Source organism: Mustelus asterias, chromosome 19 (assembly GCF_964213995.1).
Source record: "Mustelus asterias chromosome 19, sMusAst1.hap1.1, whole genome shotgun sequence".
NCBI lineage: Eukaryota > Metazoa > Chordata > Chondrichthyes > Carcharhiniformes > Triakidae > Mustelus > Mustelus asterias.
The window spans coordinates 25537719-25551417 of NC_135819.1; the positions used below are offsets into that span (position 1 = coordinate 25537719).

The 13699-nt window shown below is 44.8% G+C and overlaps 1 protein-coding gene across 1 annotated transcript in view; it reads left to right on the forward strand.

Annotated features, from left to right (window-relative positions):
- Positions 1-13699, forward strand: part of appl2 (adaptor protein, phosphotyrosine interaction, PH domain and leucine zipper containing 2) — a 230723-nt gene that overhangs the window by 111052 nt on the left and 105972 nt on the right. The window contains exon 8 of the mRNA XM_078235147.1: positions 5330-5476. Coding sequence (XP_078091273.1) covers positions 5330-5476 — 147 coding nt within the window. The remainder of the gene's footprint in view (positions 1-5329; positions 5477-13699) is intronic.

Here is a 13699-nt window from a genome sequence, read left to right on the forward strand (position 1 = left end):
AGGCCCTAAGCTCTGGAATTCCCACCCTGAACCTTTTTGCCTCTCAACCTTGCTTTCCTCCTTTCAAGATTCTCCTTAAAATCTAATTCCTCAACCAAGCTTTTGGTCATCAATTTAGGTGTTAAATTTTGTGCTCCTGTAAAGCACTGTAATACACTAGAGGCACTGTACAAATATAGGTTGTTTTTCAAATCTTTCCATGGCCTTGCTCCTCATTATCTCGGTAACCTCCCACAACTAAAAAAATGAATCATAGAACTCTTACAGTGCAGAAGGAGGCCATTTGGCCCATCGAACCTGCACCGACAACAATCCGACCCAGGCCCTATCCCCATAACCCCATATATTTACCCTGCCAATCCCCCTTACACTAAGGGGCAATTTAACATGGCCAGTGCACCTAACCTGCACGTCTTTGAACTCACAACACCAGGTTAAAGTCGAGCAGGTTTATTTGGAATCACGAGCTTTTGGAGCGCTGCTCCTTCATCACCTGAAAACTCGTGTTTCCAAATAGACCTGTTGGACTTTAACCTGATGTTGTGAGATTTCTTACTGTGCCCACCCCAGTCAAACGCTGGCATCTCCACATCTTTGGACCGTGGGAGGAAACCAGAGCAGTCACAGGGAGAATGTATAAACTCCACACATAGGGTGCTGTAATGCAGCAGTGCAAAGCATTGTGCCACCATGTTCAAGATACCAGCATTTCTCCAGTTCTGACCTCTTGAGTATCACTGATTTTAATCACTCCATTGTGCCGTCAGCTGTCAAGACCTGAACTTTGGAATTTGCTGCCCAAATCTCCCCTGTTCTATCTCTCTTCACTCCTTTAAGAGACTCCAGCTCTCTGACTTAGGTCATCTGACCTAAAATGGGTAAGTCAAATTCTGTTTGATAGCATCCCTGTAAAACGCTAGGGCATCTTTCACTATGCTGAAAGAACTGCAATTTATATTTGCTGTAAAACCTGAGCAAATTTATTTCCATTGATCAGTAACAAGAGGTAAATTTAAGATCATTATCCAGAGAATGATGAGAGGCTATCACTTAGACTGTGATGTGGAATGTCACACTGGAAGTAATAGTCCACAGCAACATTGGAAAGGGAAATGCAACAGTCAGTGTCAAATATTAAGGATCTGCTGAGGTGGCAGCTCTGCCAATGAGCTGGTACAACAAGGACTGAATGGATTCCTGTAGCATTGAATTCTGCTTTTATAATTTTAACTTGACTCAGCAGAAATGTGTGCATTTGTTTTTTGCATGATTGCCCTTCAAAAACATCTTTAAAAACCGCAAGGCACCATTTAATACAACTTTCACTAGTTTAAAAAGTTTACAATTAAAGCCTTATCACCATTTGCATGAATACATTGTTGGAATCTATTTCTCCTGTTCCTCACTTTATTGGTTCCTGTTTCTGATCTCTGTCTTCTTCCCTTTTCTTTTTTTTACTTCTCCCTGTCTTCTCTCCTGTTTTCTTTTCTACCTCTCCCTGTCTCCCTCACTTCTCCCAGGCTTTTGCGCTCTTTTTGTGTTTTAGTGCAGCTCCAGGCTTTAGTTTTCAACTCTATGGTTGACATCTCCAGTTGTCAAAGAACCTGGGATCTGTGCATGCGCCCGCCAGGAAAGGCTGAACATGCGCGGTTCGGAATGCTTCATGTTAGAAATCCAAATGATGCATGCGCCAGCCGAGAAAGGGCCATGCTTGCGGAGTTCTGATCTTTTATAGGCCCATGCCTGACCAATGTACAAAATCTGAACCGAGCATATGTGGCCCATTCCCAACCGGCATATGCGTGGGAGGCCCGAGGTTTATCAGGATTTGGAGACTGCGGAGCTGAAAACAAAGATTAGAGGTGGGACTCTCCCAAAAAAATTCTAAGTGTTGAATTCACGTAAAAGCTGGGGTAAATCCCGCTGGTGTTTTTCAGTGGGATTTCAAAATGAGTCTCCCACACTCTGTGCACTGCAGAGTGCAAGAGTGCACTAGCATGAATCCGGTTGAAAATCAGGGGATGGGGCCTAATGCCGCGGAAGAGGCCGGCAGCATAGCGCTGAACGGGCCACTGCGTATGCGCCGATCTGTCAGCGCCGAGATTGATGCACATGCAGTAGCCCCGCACTGCTGGCGTCTCGATCGCTGGCCCCCCAGATGTATCCGGGCCAACCTCAATACCACTCTCCACCCCACCCTCCCCAACCCCGCTGGCCAGCCCCAATCTCTGGCCTCCCTCAATGTGTCATTGATCCAAAGTGCAGAGTGGCAGCGGGCCCCCCACCCCCACCGACCTCACCCCCCAGAGGTCCTGCCCCCTCTGGCCCCATCCACTTGGCACTGCCCGATGCCTGGTGAGCAGTGCCAAAGTGCCCCTTGGTAATTGCCAATTTGTCCCTTGGGCAGTGCCGGGGGGGGCAGGCTGGCAATGCCTAGGGGGCACCCCACCTCACCCCGACCTTCTGCGGAGCCTCAGTGGCCCTCCCTTCACTCCAGTGGGGTCGGGCTGCCAGCTCCCTGCAAGTAGAGAGCTATTGTAAACGCTGCTGGAGTGAAATACTCCTGGTGGGGGTGGGGGTGGGGGGGGGGGGGGGGGGGGGGGTGGGAGAGAGGGGAGGCTAGGGGGCCCGGACCCAGAGACTTCAATCCTGGTCCCACTAATTATAAACAAATTGTGAGGCCGTGGCGCCCAGTGGAAGCTGGCTTCACGGCCTCTGCTTGAGCAGCACAGTGGGCTGGGAGAATTGCTCCCTAGATTTAGTTTATTTGCATTAACATTTGATTATTTTTAATCTTATTTTGTGGCACACTTGTGGGGCTATCACAGCAAACCAATGTGCCACGGCACACCAATCGGGAACCTCTGGACTAGACTATTGACTGGAACAATGTGAAACATCTTTGCAACTGAAAATGGTTTTGTGAATGTAAAGAACAGCCCTTGTTTACTTAATAATGGAAGCAGTTGGATTCTGTGATTGACTGAATTTCTAGTTTTTTAAATTATGCATTGGTTAATTTTTTCTGAATAGGTTGACAGTCTGGAGAAATTGACAATGAGTATCTGATAATATCAGCCTATGGACTGCAACTTCCCCTTCTTGCTGCAAAACTGAATTCCATTATTTATCTGCATCATTCACTTCACTGCTTTAACAAGCAAGAAAGATTTTGTAATAATGTGCTGATTTTTATGTTGTTGAGTACACAGTGTTGGGGCTGCTGGGTAGCTGCATTTATTAAGTCAGCAAAGAGTATCCTAGAAGATCAGTTCAGCCACGTGAACAAACAGCCTTTTCCTAAGATCAGAGTTTTAGATCTATTTCCCATTGAGAATGAAGCCTCATCGTTTCTCTGCTAGTTTGCTGCAAGCTTCTCCAGCCAAAATATGTTCAGTAGAGGATCCATAATCCTATTCTCATCGCCAAACGGTGATACCTTTGCAGGACGAAAGGAGATTATGTGCTGTATGGAGTTCAAGCACCCAATTGAACTGGTTTATTCTAGTTTTGTTTATATTTACATAATTTACCGCAAGAGAATGCTATTTACACTTTGCATCTGCCACTCATCTGAAGTACATAAATAACAGCAAGCATCGTTAACTTTCCTGTTACTTTGGCAACAAATTATGGCTAATCAAAATTTAATGATCTGTTTCTGCACTCGTTTTGCCAACATTTTCAATAAAAAAATTGTTACAATTTAAGAGGGGATCTACCTTGACCTTAACTACTTGCCATATAATGGCTATGATCATCATCATCTTGGTTGACTCCTCATTGTTCAACCATGTCAATGGTTTGCAATTGCATTGCATTTTGTGAATCCTCTTCCCTGCTTCTTCCCTGCTGCCATCAGACTTTTGAATGGACTTACCTTGCATTAAGTTGATCTTTCTCTACACCGTAGCTATGACTGTAACACTACATTCTGCATTCTCTTGTTTCCTTCTCTATGAATGGTATGCTCTGTCTCTGTATAGCGCGCAAAAAACAGTACTTTTCACTGTATGTTAATGCATGTGACAATAATAAACCAAATCAAAAATCTTCTATGATTTCTATGATTTCTGACTGATGCGTCCAATGCAAGATTGGCATTGACATGCACAGAACTGGCAATTTGTTTTGTTGTGGTGCTTGGAGAAACTTTTGAAGCTGAGCCACCTGGGCATGTTGGAAGTTGCACCTTTGGCCTTGGTCGTCCTCTTAACATGTTGAATTAGCAGCCAGTCGGCTGCTATATCTTCCCCAAGTCAGATGCTCTGCAATGCAGAAGTTTGTAAGGCTCTATTTATTTTGGGTTTGGTTATATCATTGTAATGACCACCTTGATGTCATTTGTGCTGAAACTCTTCCCTGTAGAAGACATGTCGGGGATTCTATTATCATCAGTGCAGAAGACATGGTTGAATTTTCTGGAGAGTGTTACCCATGATGTTGAATCCAGCAGGATGGAGGACCTCATTATTTGTGATTTTGTTTTTCTTTTCATCAAATTCTCATGATGGACCTCAGTTGTCTTCGGAAGTGTTCTGGAGCTTTGACATGGAGCCTGTAGCAGACATAGAAACATAGAAACGTAGAAACCCTACAGTGCAGAAGGAGGCCATTCGGCCCATCGAGTCTGCACCGACCACAATCCCACCCAGGCCCTACCCCCACATATTTACCCGCTAATCCCTCTAACTACACATCTCAGGGACAATTTTTAACCTGGCCAATCAACCTAACCCGCACATCTTTGGACTGTGGGAGGAAACCGGAGCACCCGGAGGAAACCCACGCAGACACGAGGAGAATGTGCAAACTCCACACAGACAGTGACCCGAGCCAGGAATCGAACCCGGGACCCTGGAGCTGTGAAGCAGCAGTGCTAACCACTGTGCTACCGTGCCGCCACTGTGCTACCGTGCAGACCCAGGATTCTGCTCGATGCAGTAGGGTGACAAGGAAAAGTTTGATGGCAATGATGGGCTCCTTTTGCATTTAATGTTCCTGTTAAAACTAATGAAAACACGTGTGTTTACTATATGAAATTATATTAAACAGAATTAATTAATTGTCGTCGTTATATGTCCATTGAATTAAATACTTTCGTAATTTTTAAAAATAATTAACCTATTTTTTAATAGTTTAGATTGTTTTTTTTCTAGGTTTTATCTTGCAATCTTTAGTTTACATGGTGATAGAGATCCTCTTGTCACTAAGTAAAGGGCACAATGTCATCAAAGGAACAGATTTATTATTCTTTTGCCACTGTATGCTTGCAGAACAGCAGTTATAAGCAAACCCAACTCACTCACATATTGCCTCTGTTTTTCAGCTGAAGGCGGAAGCAGTATCCGAAGTAGCTACTGCGAGAAAAAGACAGCATCAATCGTCCCTGCAATACTTCTGTGCCTTAAATGCATTACAGTACAGGAAACGGGTGGCAATGCTGGATCCATTGCTTGGTTTTACACAGGGTCAGGTTAGTGAATCTATCAGCTCAACAGGGAGAATATCAGCTGGATCCCACTGATGGTGGGAATCAGTGATCAAACATAGGCCTTGTGTACAGTTTGGATATTACAGAAGTGGGCTCTAATTTGTGAATTTTGTTGTTTATGTTTTCTGAATCTAAAATTAAGTAATGAAATAGCTGGCCTCACTGTGAAGCTCAGTTGTAGAGTGTCAGAATTTACTGCCTATGCTGTGATAAACCCACCATGAACTACTATGTATTGATGAGGCATCCACAATTCCTGTCTCCTGAGAACTTCAGAGGCAGAAAAATAATGAACTAAAACATACATGGTCACATCAGCTTCTGTACCACAAACGAGTCAATCCCAATCTCCTGCAAACTTTATTTTCAAGTGCCATTCCAGTTTTCTTTTGAAATCGTTTATTGTCTCTGTTTCCAGCATCCTCAAAGGCAACAAGTTTCAAATGTAACCTTTCACTGCATCAAAAGTTATTCCTCACAAATCCTATATCTTCTGCTGAAAGCCTTTAAATCTGTGTCTGCTAGTCCTTATGGGAATAACTCTTCATTGCCAATCTTATCCAAACCTGTTGTAATCTTGTACATCTCTGCCAAATCTCCCTCAACCTCTTTTGCTTCAAGGAGAACAACCCCAGCTCTTCCAATCTAAATTTGTCACTAAAAATTCCAGTAAATGTTCTCTGCACCCTGTATAAGGACCCTTAAATCCTTCTTAAAAGTGTGGCAACCGGGATTGGACGATTCAGAGTTTTGAAAATGCTTATTATAACTTGCCTGCTTTTGTGCTCAATATTGCTATTTATGAAGGCCAAGGAGCTGTATGCTTTACTGACAACTCTCTCTGTGTCCTGCCACCTTCAAGGATGCACCTCCAGATCCCTCTGTCCTTGCATATATTTCTGAACTATATCATGTTGCAGTTGATTGGTTATCATCCTCAATGTTTGTCACACCTTCAAGTTTGGTATTGTCAGGAAATTTGAAATTTTACTATGTATTCCGTATCCAAGTCATTTATATATAATCACACAAGCAGTGATTCTAGCACTGACCCTTGGGGAACATCATTGACCACCATTTAATGGTCTGAAAAATGACTATTGCTATTGCTATTCTCTATCCTTCACCCACTTTTTTATTCCAGTTGATAATGACCCTCCTTATTCCATTAGCCTCAATTTTGTTAGCCAGCCTTTTATATGGTGCTGACTCAAATGTCTTCTTGAAATCCAAATAGACAACGTTCCCTTCATAAATCTTCTCTGTTATGTCTTTAAAAAATCAATTGGATTAGTTAAAGTTCTAAACTGGGGTGAGACCAATTTTGATGGAACTTTCAAAAGTTAATTGGAGGAGGCTGCTTGAAGGTAAAGGAACGTCTGGCAAGTGGGAGGTTTTCAAAAGCAAGAGAGTTCAGGGCCAGCATGTTCCTGTTAGTGTGGGGGGCAAGGTTGGGAGGAGTAGGAAACACTGGATGACTTAAAGGTCAGTAAAAAGAAGGAAGCATATATCAGGTATAGGCAGCTGAGGTCAGGTGAATCCCTTGAGGAGCAATCTCATCAGTGACAGACTAACGGAACAATCTCATTAGTGACAGACAGCATGGTTTTGTAAGAGGGAGGTCGTGCCTTACAAATTTGGTGGAGTTTTTTGAGGAAGTGACAAAAACGGTTGACGAAGGAAGGGCCGTGGATGTCGTCTGTACGGATTTCAGTAAGGCATTTGACAAAGTCCCTCATGGCAGGTTGGTTAAGAAGGTTAAGGTTCATGGGATACAAGGAGAGGTGTCTAGATGGGTAGAAAACTGGCTTGGCCACAGGAGACAGAGGGTAGCGGTCGAAGGGTCTTTTTCCGGCTGGAGGTCTGTGACCAGTGGTGTTCCGCAGGGCTCTGTACTGGGACCTCTGCTATTTGTGATATATATAAATGATTTGGAAGAAGGTGTAACTGGTGTTATCAGCAAGTTTGCGGATGACACGAAGATGGCTGGACTTGCGGATAGCGATGAACATTGTCGGACAATACAGCAGGATATAGATAGGCTGGAAAATTGGGCGGAGAAATGACAGATGGAATTTAATCCAGATAAATGCGAAGTGATGCATTTTGGAAGAACTAATGTAGGGGGGAGTTATACAATAAATGGCAGAGCCATCAAGAGTATAGAAACACAGAGGGACCTAGATGTGCACGTCCACAAATCCTTGAAGGTGGCAGCACAGGTGGAGAAGGTGGTGAAGAAGGCATATGGTATGCTTGCCTTTATAGGACGGGGTATAGAGTATAAAAGCTGGAGTCTGATGTTGCAGCTGTATAGAACGCTGGTTAGGCCACATTTGGAATACTGCGTCCAGTTCTGGTCGCCGCACTACCAGAAGGACGTGGAGGCTTTAGAGAGAGTGCAGAGAAGGTTTACCAGGATGTTGCCTGGTATGGAGGGTCTTAGCTATGAGGAGAGATTGGGTAAACTGGGCTTGTTCTTCCTGGAAAGACGGAGAATGAGGGGAGACCTAATAGAGGTGTACAAAATTATGAAGGGTATAGATAGGGTGAACAGTGGGAAGCTTTTTCCCAGGTCGGAGGTGACGATCACAAGGGGTCACAGGCTCAAGGTGAGAGGGGCAATGTATAACTCAGATATCAGAGGGATGTTTTTTACACAGAGAGTGGTGGGGGCCTGGAATGCGCTGCCAAGTAGGGTGGTGGAGGCAAGCACGCTGGCATCGTTTAAGACTTACCTGGATAGTCACATGAGCAGCCTGGGAATGGAGGGATGCAAACGAATGGTCTAGTTGGACCAATGAGCGGCACAGTCTTGGAGAGCCAAAGGGCCTGTTTCCTGTGCTGTACTGTTCTTTGAGTATAGCGGGTGAAGGAGTACACTTAAAAGGGAAATCAGGAGGGCAAAAAAGGGGACATGAGACAGCTTTGACAGATAAGGTAAAGGAGAATCCAAAGAGATTCTACAAATATATTAAGGGCAAAAGGGAGAGAATAGGGGCCCTTAAAGGTCAACAAGGTCATAGAAACTAGAAGCAAGAGTAGGCCATTCGGCTTTTCGAGCCTGCTCCGCCATTCATTTTGATCATGGCTGATCATCGAATTCAATATCCTGATTCCCCCCTTCCCCCTATATCTCTTGATCCCTTGAGTCCCAAGAGCTATATCTAATTTCTTCTTGAAATCAGACAACGTTTTGGCCTCAACTACATTCTGTGGTAGCGAATTCCACACATCTGGGTGAAAAAAATTCTCCTCACCTCAGTTCTAAAAGGTTTACTCCTTATCCTCAAACTATGACCCGTAGCTCTGGACTCCCCCACCATTGGGAACATTCTTTCTGAATCTACCCTGTCTAATCCGTTACAATTTTATATGTTTCCATGAGATCCCCTCTTACTCTTCTAAATTCTAATGAATATAAAGCTTAACCGACTTAGTCTCTCCTCATATGACAGACCTGCCATCCCAGGAATCAGCCTGGTAAACCTTCGCTGTACTCCCTCTATAGCAAGGACATCCTTTCTAAGATAAGGACACCAGAACTGCACACAATACCCTCGATGTGGCCCCACCAATGCCCTATACAATTGCAGCAAAACATCCCTATCCCTATACTCAAATCCTCTTGTTATGAAGGCCAACATACCATTTGCCTTCTTTACTGCCTGCTGTACCTGCGTGCTTACTTTCAGCGACTGATGCATGAGGTCTCCAAGCTCTCGTTGAGCATCCACCTCCCTCAATTTACACCCATTCAAGTAATAATCTGCCATCCTATTACTGCTACCAAAGTGGTAGTCTATGTCTATAGTCGTCTATGTGTGGAGCCACAGAAGATGGGTGAGATCTTAAACAAACATTTCTCATCAATATTTACTGTGGAGAAAGACTTGGAAGCTAGGGAAAGTAAATAGTGATATTTTGAAAAGTGTCCACATTACAGAAGAGGAGGTGCTGGAGGTCTTAAAGGTATTTAAATTCCCGGGACCTGATCAATTGTATCCCAGGACATTGTGTGAAGCTAGGGAAGAAATTGCTGGCCCATAGCGGAGATATTTGTATCATCAACAATCAAGGGTGAGATGTCGGAAGACTGGAAGGAGGCAAATGTTGTGCCACTATTTAAGAAAGGCGGCAGGGAATTATAGACTGGTAAGCCTAACGTCAATGGTGGGTAAGTTGTTGGAGGGGATTCTGAGAGACAGAATCTACATGCATTTGGAAAGGTAAGAACTGGCTAGGGATCGTCAGCACGGCTTTGTGCGTGGGAAACCATGTCTTACAAATTTGATTGAGTTTTTTAAAGGGGTGATCAAGAAAATAGATGAGGGCAGTGCAGTAGATGTTGTCTACATGGACTTTAGCAAGGCCTTCGACAAGGTACTGCATGGCGGACTGGTCAGTAAGATTAAATCACATGAGATTCAGGGAGAACTGGCCAATTGGATACAGAATTGGCTCGCTGGTATGTGACAGAGGGTGGCAGTAGAGGGTTGTTTTCCAGACTGGAGGCCTATGACCAGCGGTGTGCCTCTGGGTTCAGTGCTGGGTCCACTGTTTGTCATTTATATAAACGATTTGGATGAAAAAATAGGAGGCAGGGTTAGTAAGTTTGCGGATGACACCAAAATCAGTGGTGTAGTGGACAGTGAAGAAGGTTATCTAAGACTACAACGGGATCTTGATCAGCTGGGTCAGTGGGCTGAGGAATGGTAGATGGAGTGTAATTCAGATAAATGCGAGGTATTGCATTTTGATAAGGTAAACCAGGTCAGGATTTACACAGTTAATGGTAGGGCCCTGGGGAGTGTTGTCGAGCAGATAGACCGAGGGGGTGCAGGTACGTAGTTCCTTGAAAGTGGCGTCACAGGTAGACAGGGTGGTGAAGATGGCGTTTGACACACTTGGCCTTCATTGGTCAGAGCATTGAGTACAGGAGTTGGGACGTTTTGTTCCAACTGTACAACACATTGGTAAGGCCACATTTGGAGGACTGAGCACAATTCTGGTCACCCTGCTATAGGAAGGATGTTATTAAACTGGAAAGGGTGCAAAAAAGATTTACCAGGCCTAGAAGATTTGAATTATAAGGAGAGGCTGGGTAGATTGGGACCTTTTTCCCTATTTTCCAAAAAATCTGAAGCTTTCCTTTTTGCACCAGGCCTTAATCCATACATTGAACCTCCATATCCTCCTGTTTCCCTCTCACTGGCCTGATACTGGAGTACACAAGGCCATAAGATGTAGGAGCAGGCAAAGACCGTTTGGCCCATTGAGCCTGCTCCACCATGACTGATCTTGGGCTTCAACTCCATTATCCCCATCCATTTCCCGAAGTGCGAGAAATGGGATTAGAGTCGATAGGTGCTTGATGGTTGGCACAGATATGATAGACCAAGGGCCTCTTTTTGTGCAGTAAAACTCTATGAATCTGTGACTATGATCACTTATTTCCCTGAGAGACTAAAAATCTTTCTCTCCCAGACTTAAAATATATTCAATGATGAAGCATCTATAATCCTCTGGGATAGAGGATTGCAATGATTCACATATCTTTGAGTGAAGATTGTGCCCCGGACTTTCTGTGACTCTGAAAACCTGAGCACAAGCTCAAGCAGCTGGAGACACTTCCAACTGGCGTACTAGAAAAATAGAAACATAGAAAATAAGAGCAGGGGGAGACCATGTAGTACTTCGAGCCTGCTCCGCCATTCATCACGATCATGGCTGATCGTCCAACTCAATAGCCTAATCCTGCCTTCTCCCCATAACCTTTGATCCCATTCACCCCAAGTGCTATATCCAGCTGTCTCTTGTATACATTCAATGTTTTGGCATCAGCTACTTGCTGTGGTAATGAATTCCACAGGCTCACCACTCTTTGGGTGAAAAAATGTCTCCTCATCTCCGTCCTAAATGGTCTACCCCGAATCCTCTGACTGTGACCCCTGGTTCTGGACACACCCACCATCAGGAACATCCTCCCTACATCTACCCTGTCTAGTCCTGTTACTAGTCTAGGGTAGTCTCTATGAAATTCCCCCCTCATTCGTCCGAACTCCAGCGAAAACAATCCTAACCTAGTCAATCTCTCCTCATACATGAGTCCCGCCAACCCTGGAATCAGCCTGGTAAACCTTCGTTGCACTTCCTTGAGAGCAAGAACATCCTTCCTCAGAAAAGGAGACCAAAACTGCACACAATATTCCAGGTGTGGTCTCACCAAGGCCCTGTATAATTGCAACAACACATCCCTGCTCCTGTACTTGAAACCTCTCGCAATGAAGGCCAACATACCATTTGCCTTCTTTACCACCTGCTGCACCTGCATCCTTACCTTCAGTGACTGGTGCACAAGGACACCCAGGTCCCGCTGCACACTCCCCTCTCCCAATTTACAGCCATTCAGGTAGTAATCTGCTTTCTTGTTTTTGCTTCCAAAGTGAATAACCCTCACATTTATCCAAATTATACTGCATCTGCCATTGATTTGCCTGCTCACCCAACCTGTCCAGATCATTCTGAAGGATCTCTGCATCCTCGTCACAGTTCACCCTTCCACCCAACTTGGGGTCATCTCCAAACTTTGAGTTGTTACATTTTGTTCCCTCATCCAAATCATTAAGATATATTGTGAATAGCTGGGGTCCCAGCACCGATCCCTGTGGCACCCCACTAGTTACCGCCTGCCAATTTGAAAAGGACCTATTAGTTCCTACTCTTTGTTTCCTCTCTGCCAGCCAGTTTTCTTTCCATCTCAATACACTTACCCCAATCCCATGCACTTTAATCTTGCACAATAATCTCTTGTGCATGACTCTGGCAAATGCTTTCTGTAAGTCTAAATATGGCACATCGACTGGCTGCCCCTACTAGTTACATAGAAACATAGTAAAACTACAGCACAAAACAGGCCCTTCGGCCCCACAAGTTGTGACGAACATATCCCTACCTTTTAGGCCGACCTGTAACCCTCCATCCTATTAAGTCCCATGTACTCATCCAGGAGTCTCTTAAAAGACCCTATTGAGTTTGCCTCCACCACCACTGACGGCAGCTGATTCCACTCGCCCACCACCCTCTGTGTGAAAAACTTACCCCTAACACTTCCCCTGTACCTACCCCACAGCACCTTAAACCTGTGTCCTTTCAGTTTGGGAAAAAGCCTCTGAGAGTCCACCCGATCTATGCCTCTCAACATCTTATATACCTCTATTAGGTCTCCTCTCATCCTACGTCTCTCCAAGGAGAAAAGACCAAGCTCCCTCAGCCTATCCTCATAAGGCATGCCACTCAATCCAGGCAACATCCTTGTAAATCTCCTCTGCACGCTTTCAATCTTTTCCACATCCTTCCTGTAATGAGGCAACCAGAACTGAGCACAGTACTCCAAGTGGGGTCTGACGAGGGTCTTATATAGCTGCATCAATTTCCCCGGACTCCTAAACTCAATCCCTCGATTGATAAAGGCCAGCACACCATACGCCTTCTTAACCACCTCCTCCACTGCGGGGCCGATTTTAGAGTCCTATGGACCCGGACCCCAAGGTCCTTCTGATCCTCTACAGTACTAAGAGTCTTTCCCTTTATATTGTACTCCTTCATCCCATTTGACCTACCAAAATGGACCACGACGCATTTATCTGGGTTGAAGTCCATCTGCCACTTGTCCGCCCAGTCTTGCATCCTATCTATGTCCCTCTGTAACTTCTGACATCCCTCCAGACTATCCACAACCCCACCAATCTTCATGTCGTTGGCAAACTTACCAACCCAACCCTCCACTTCCTCATCCAGGTCATTTATGAAAATGACAAACAGCAAGGGTCCCAGAACAGATCCCTGGGGCACACCAGTGGTGACCGACCTCCATTTAGAAAAAGACCCATCCATACCCACTCTCTGCCTCCTTTGGCCAATCATGATGTGGAGATGCCAGCGTTGGACTCAGGTAAGCACAGTAAGAGTTTTAACAACACCAGGTTAAAGTCCAACAGGTTTATTTGGTAGCAAATACCATTCACTTTCGGAGCGCTGCTCCTTCGTCAGATGGAGTGGAAATCTGCTCTCAACAGGGCACAGAGACACAAAATCAAGTTACAGAATACTGATTAGAATGCGAGTCTCTACAGCCAACCAGGTCTTAAAGAATACAGACAATGTGAGTGGAGGGAGCATTAATCACAGGTTAAAGAGAGATGT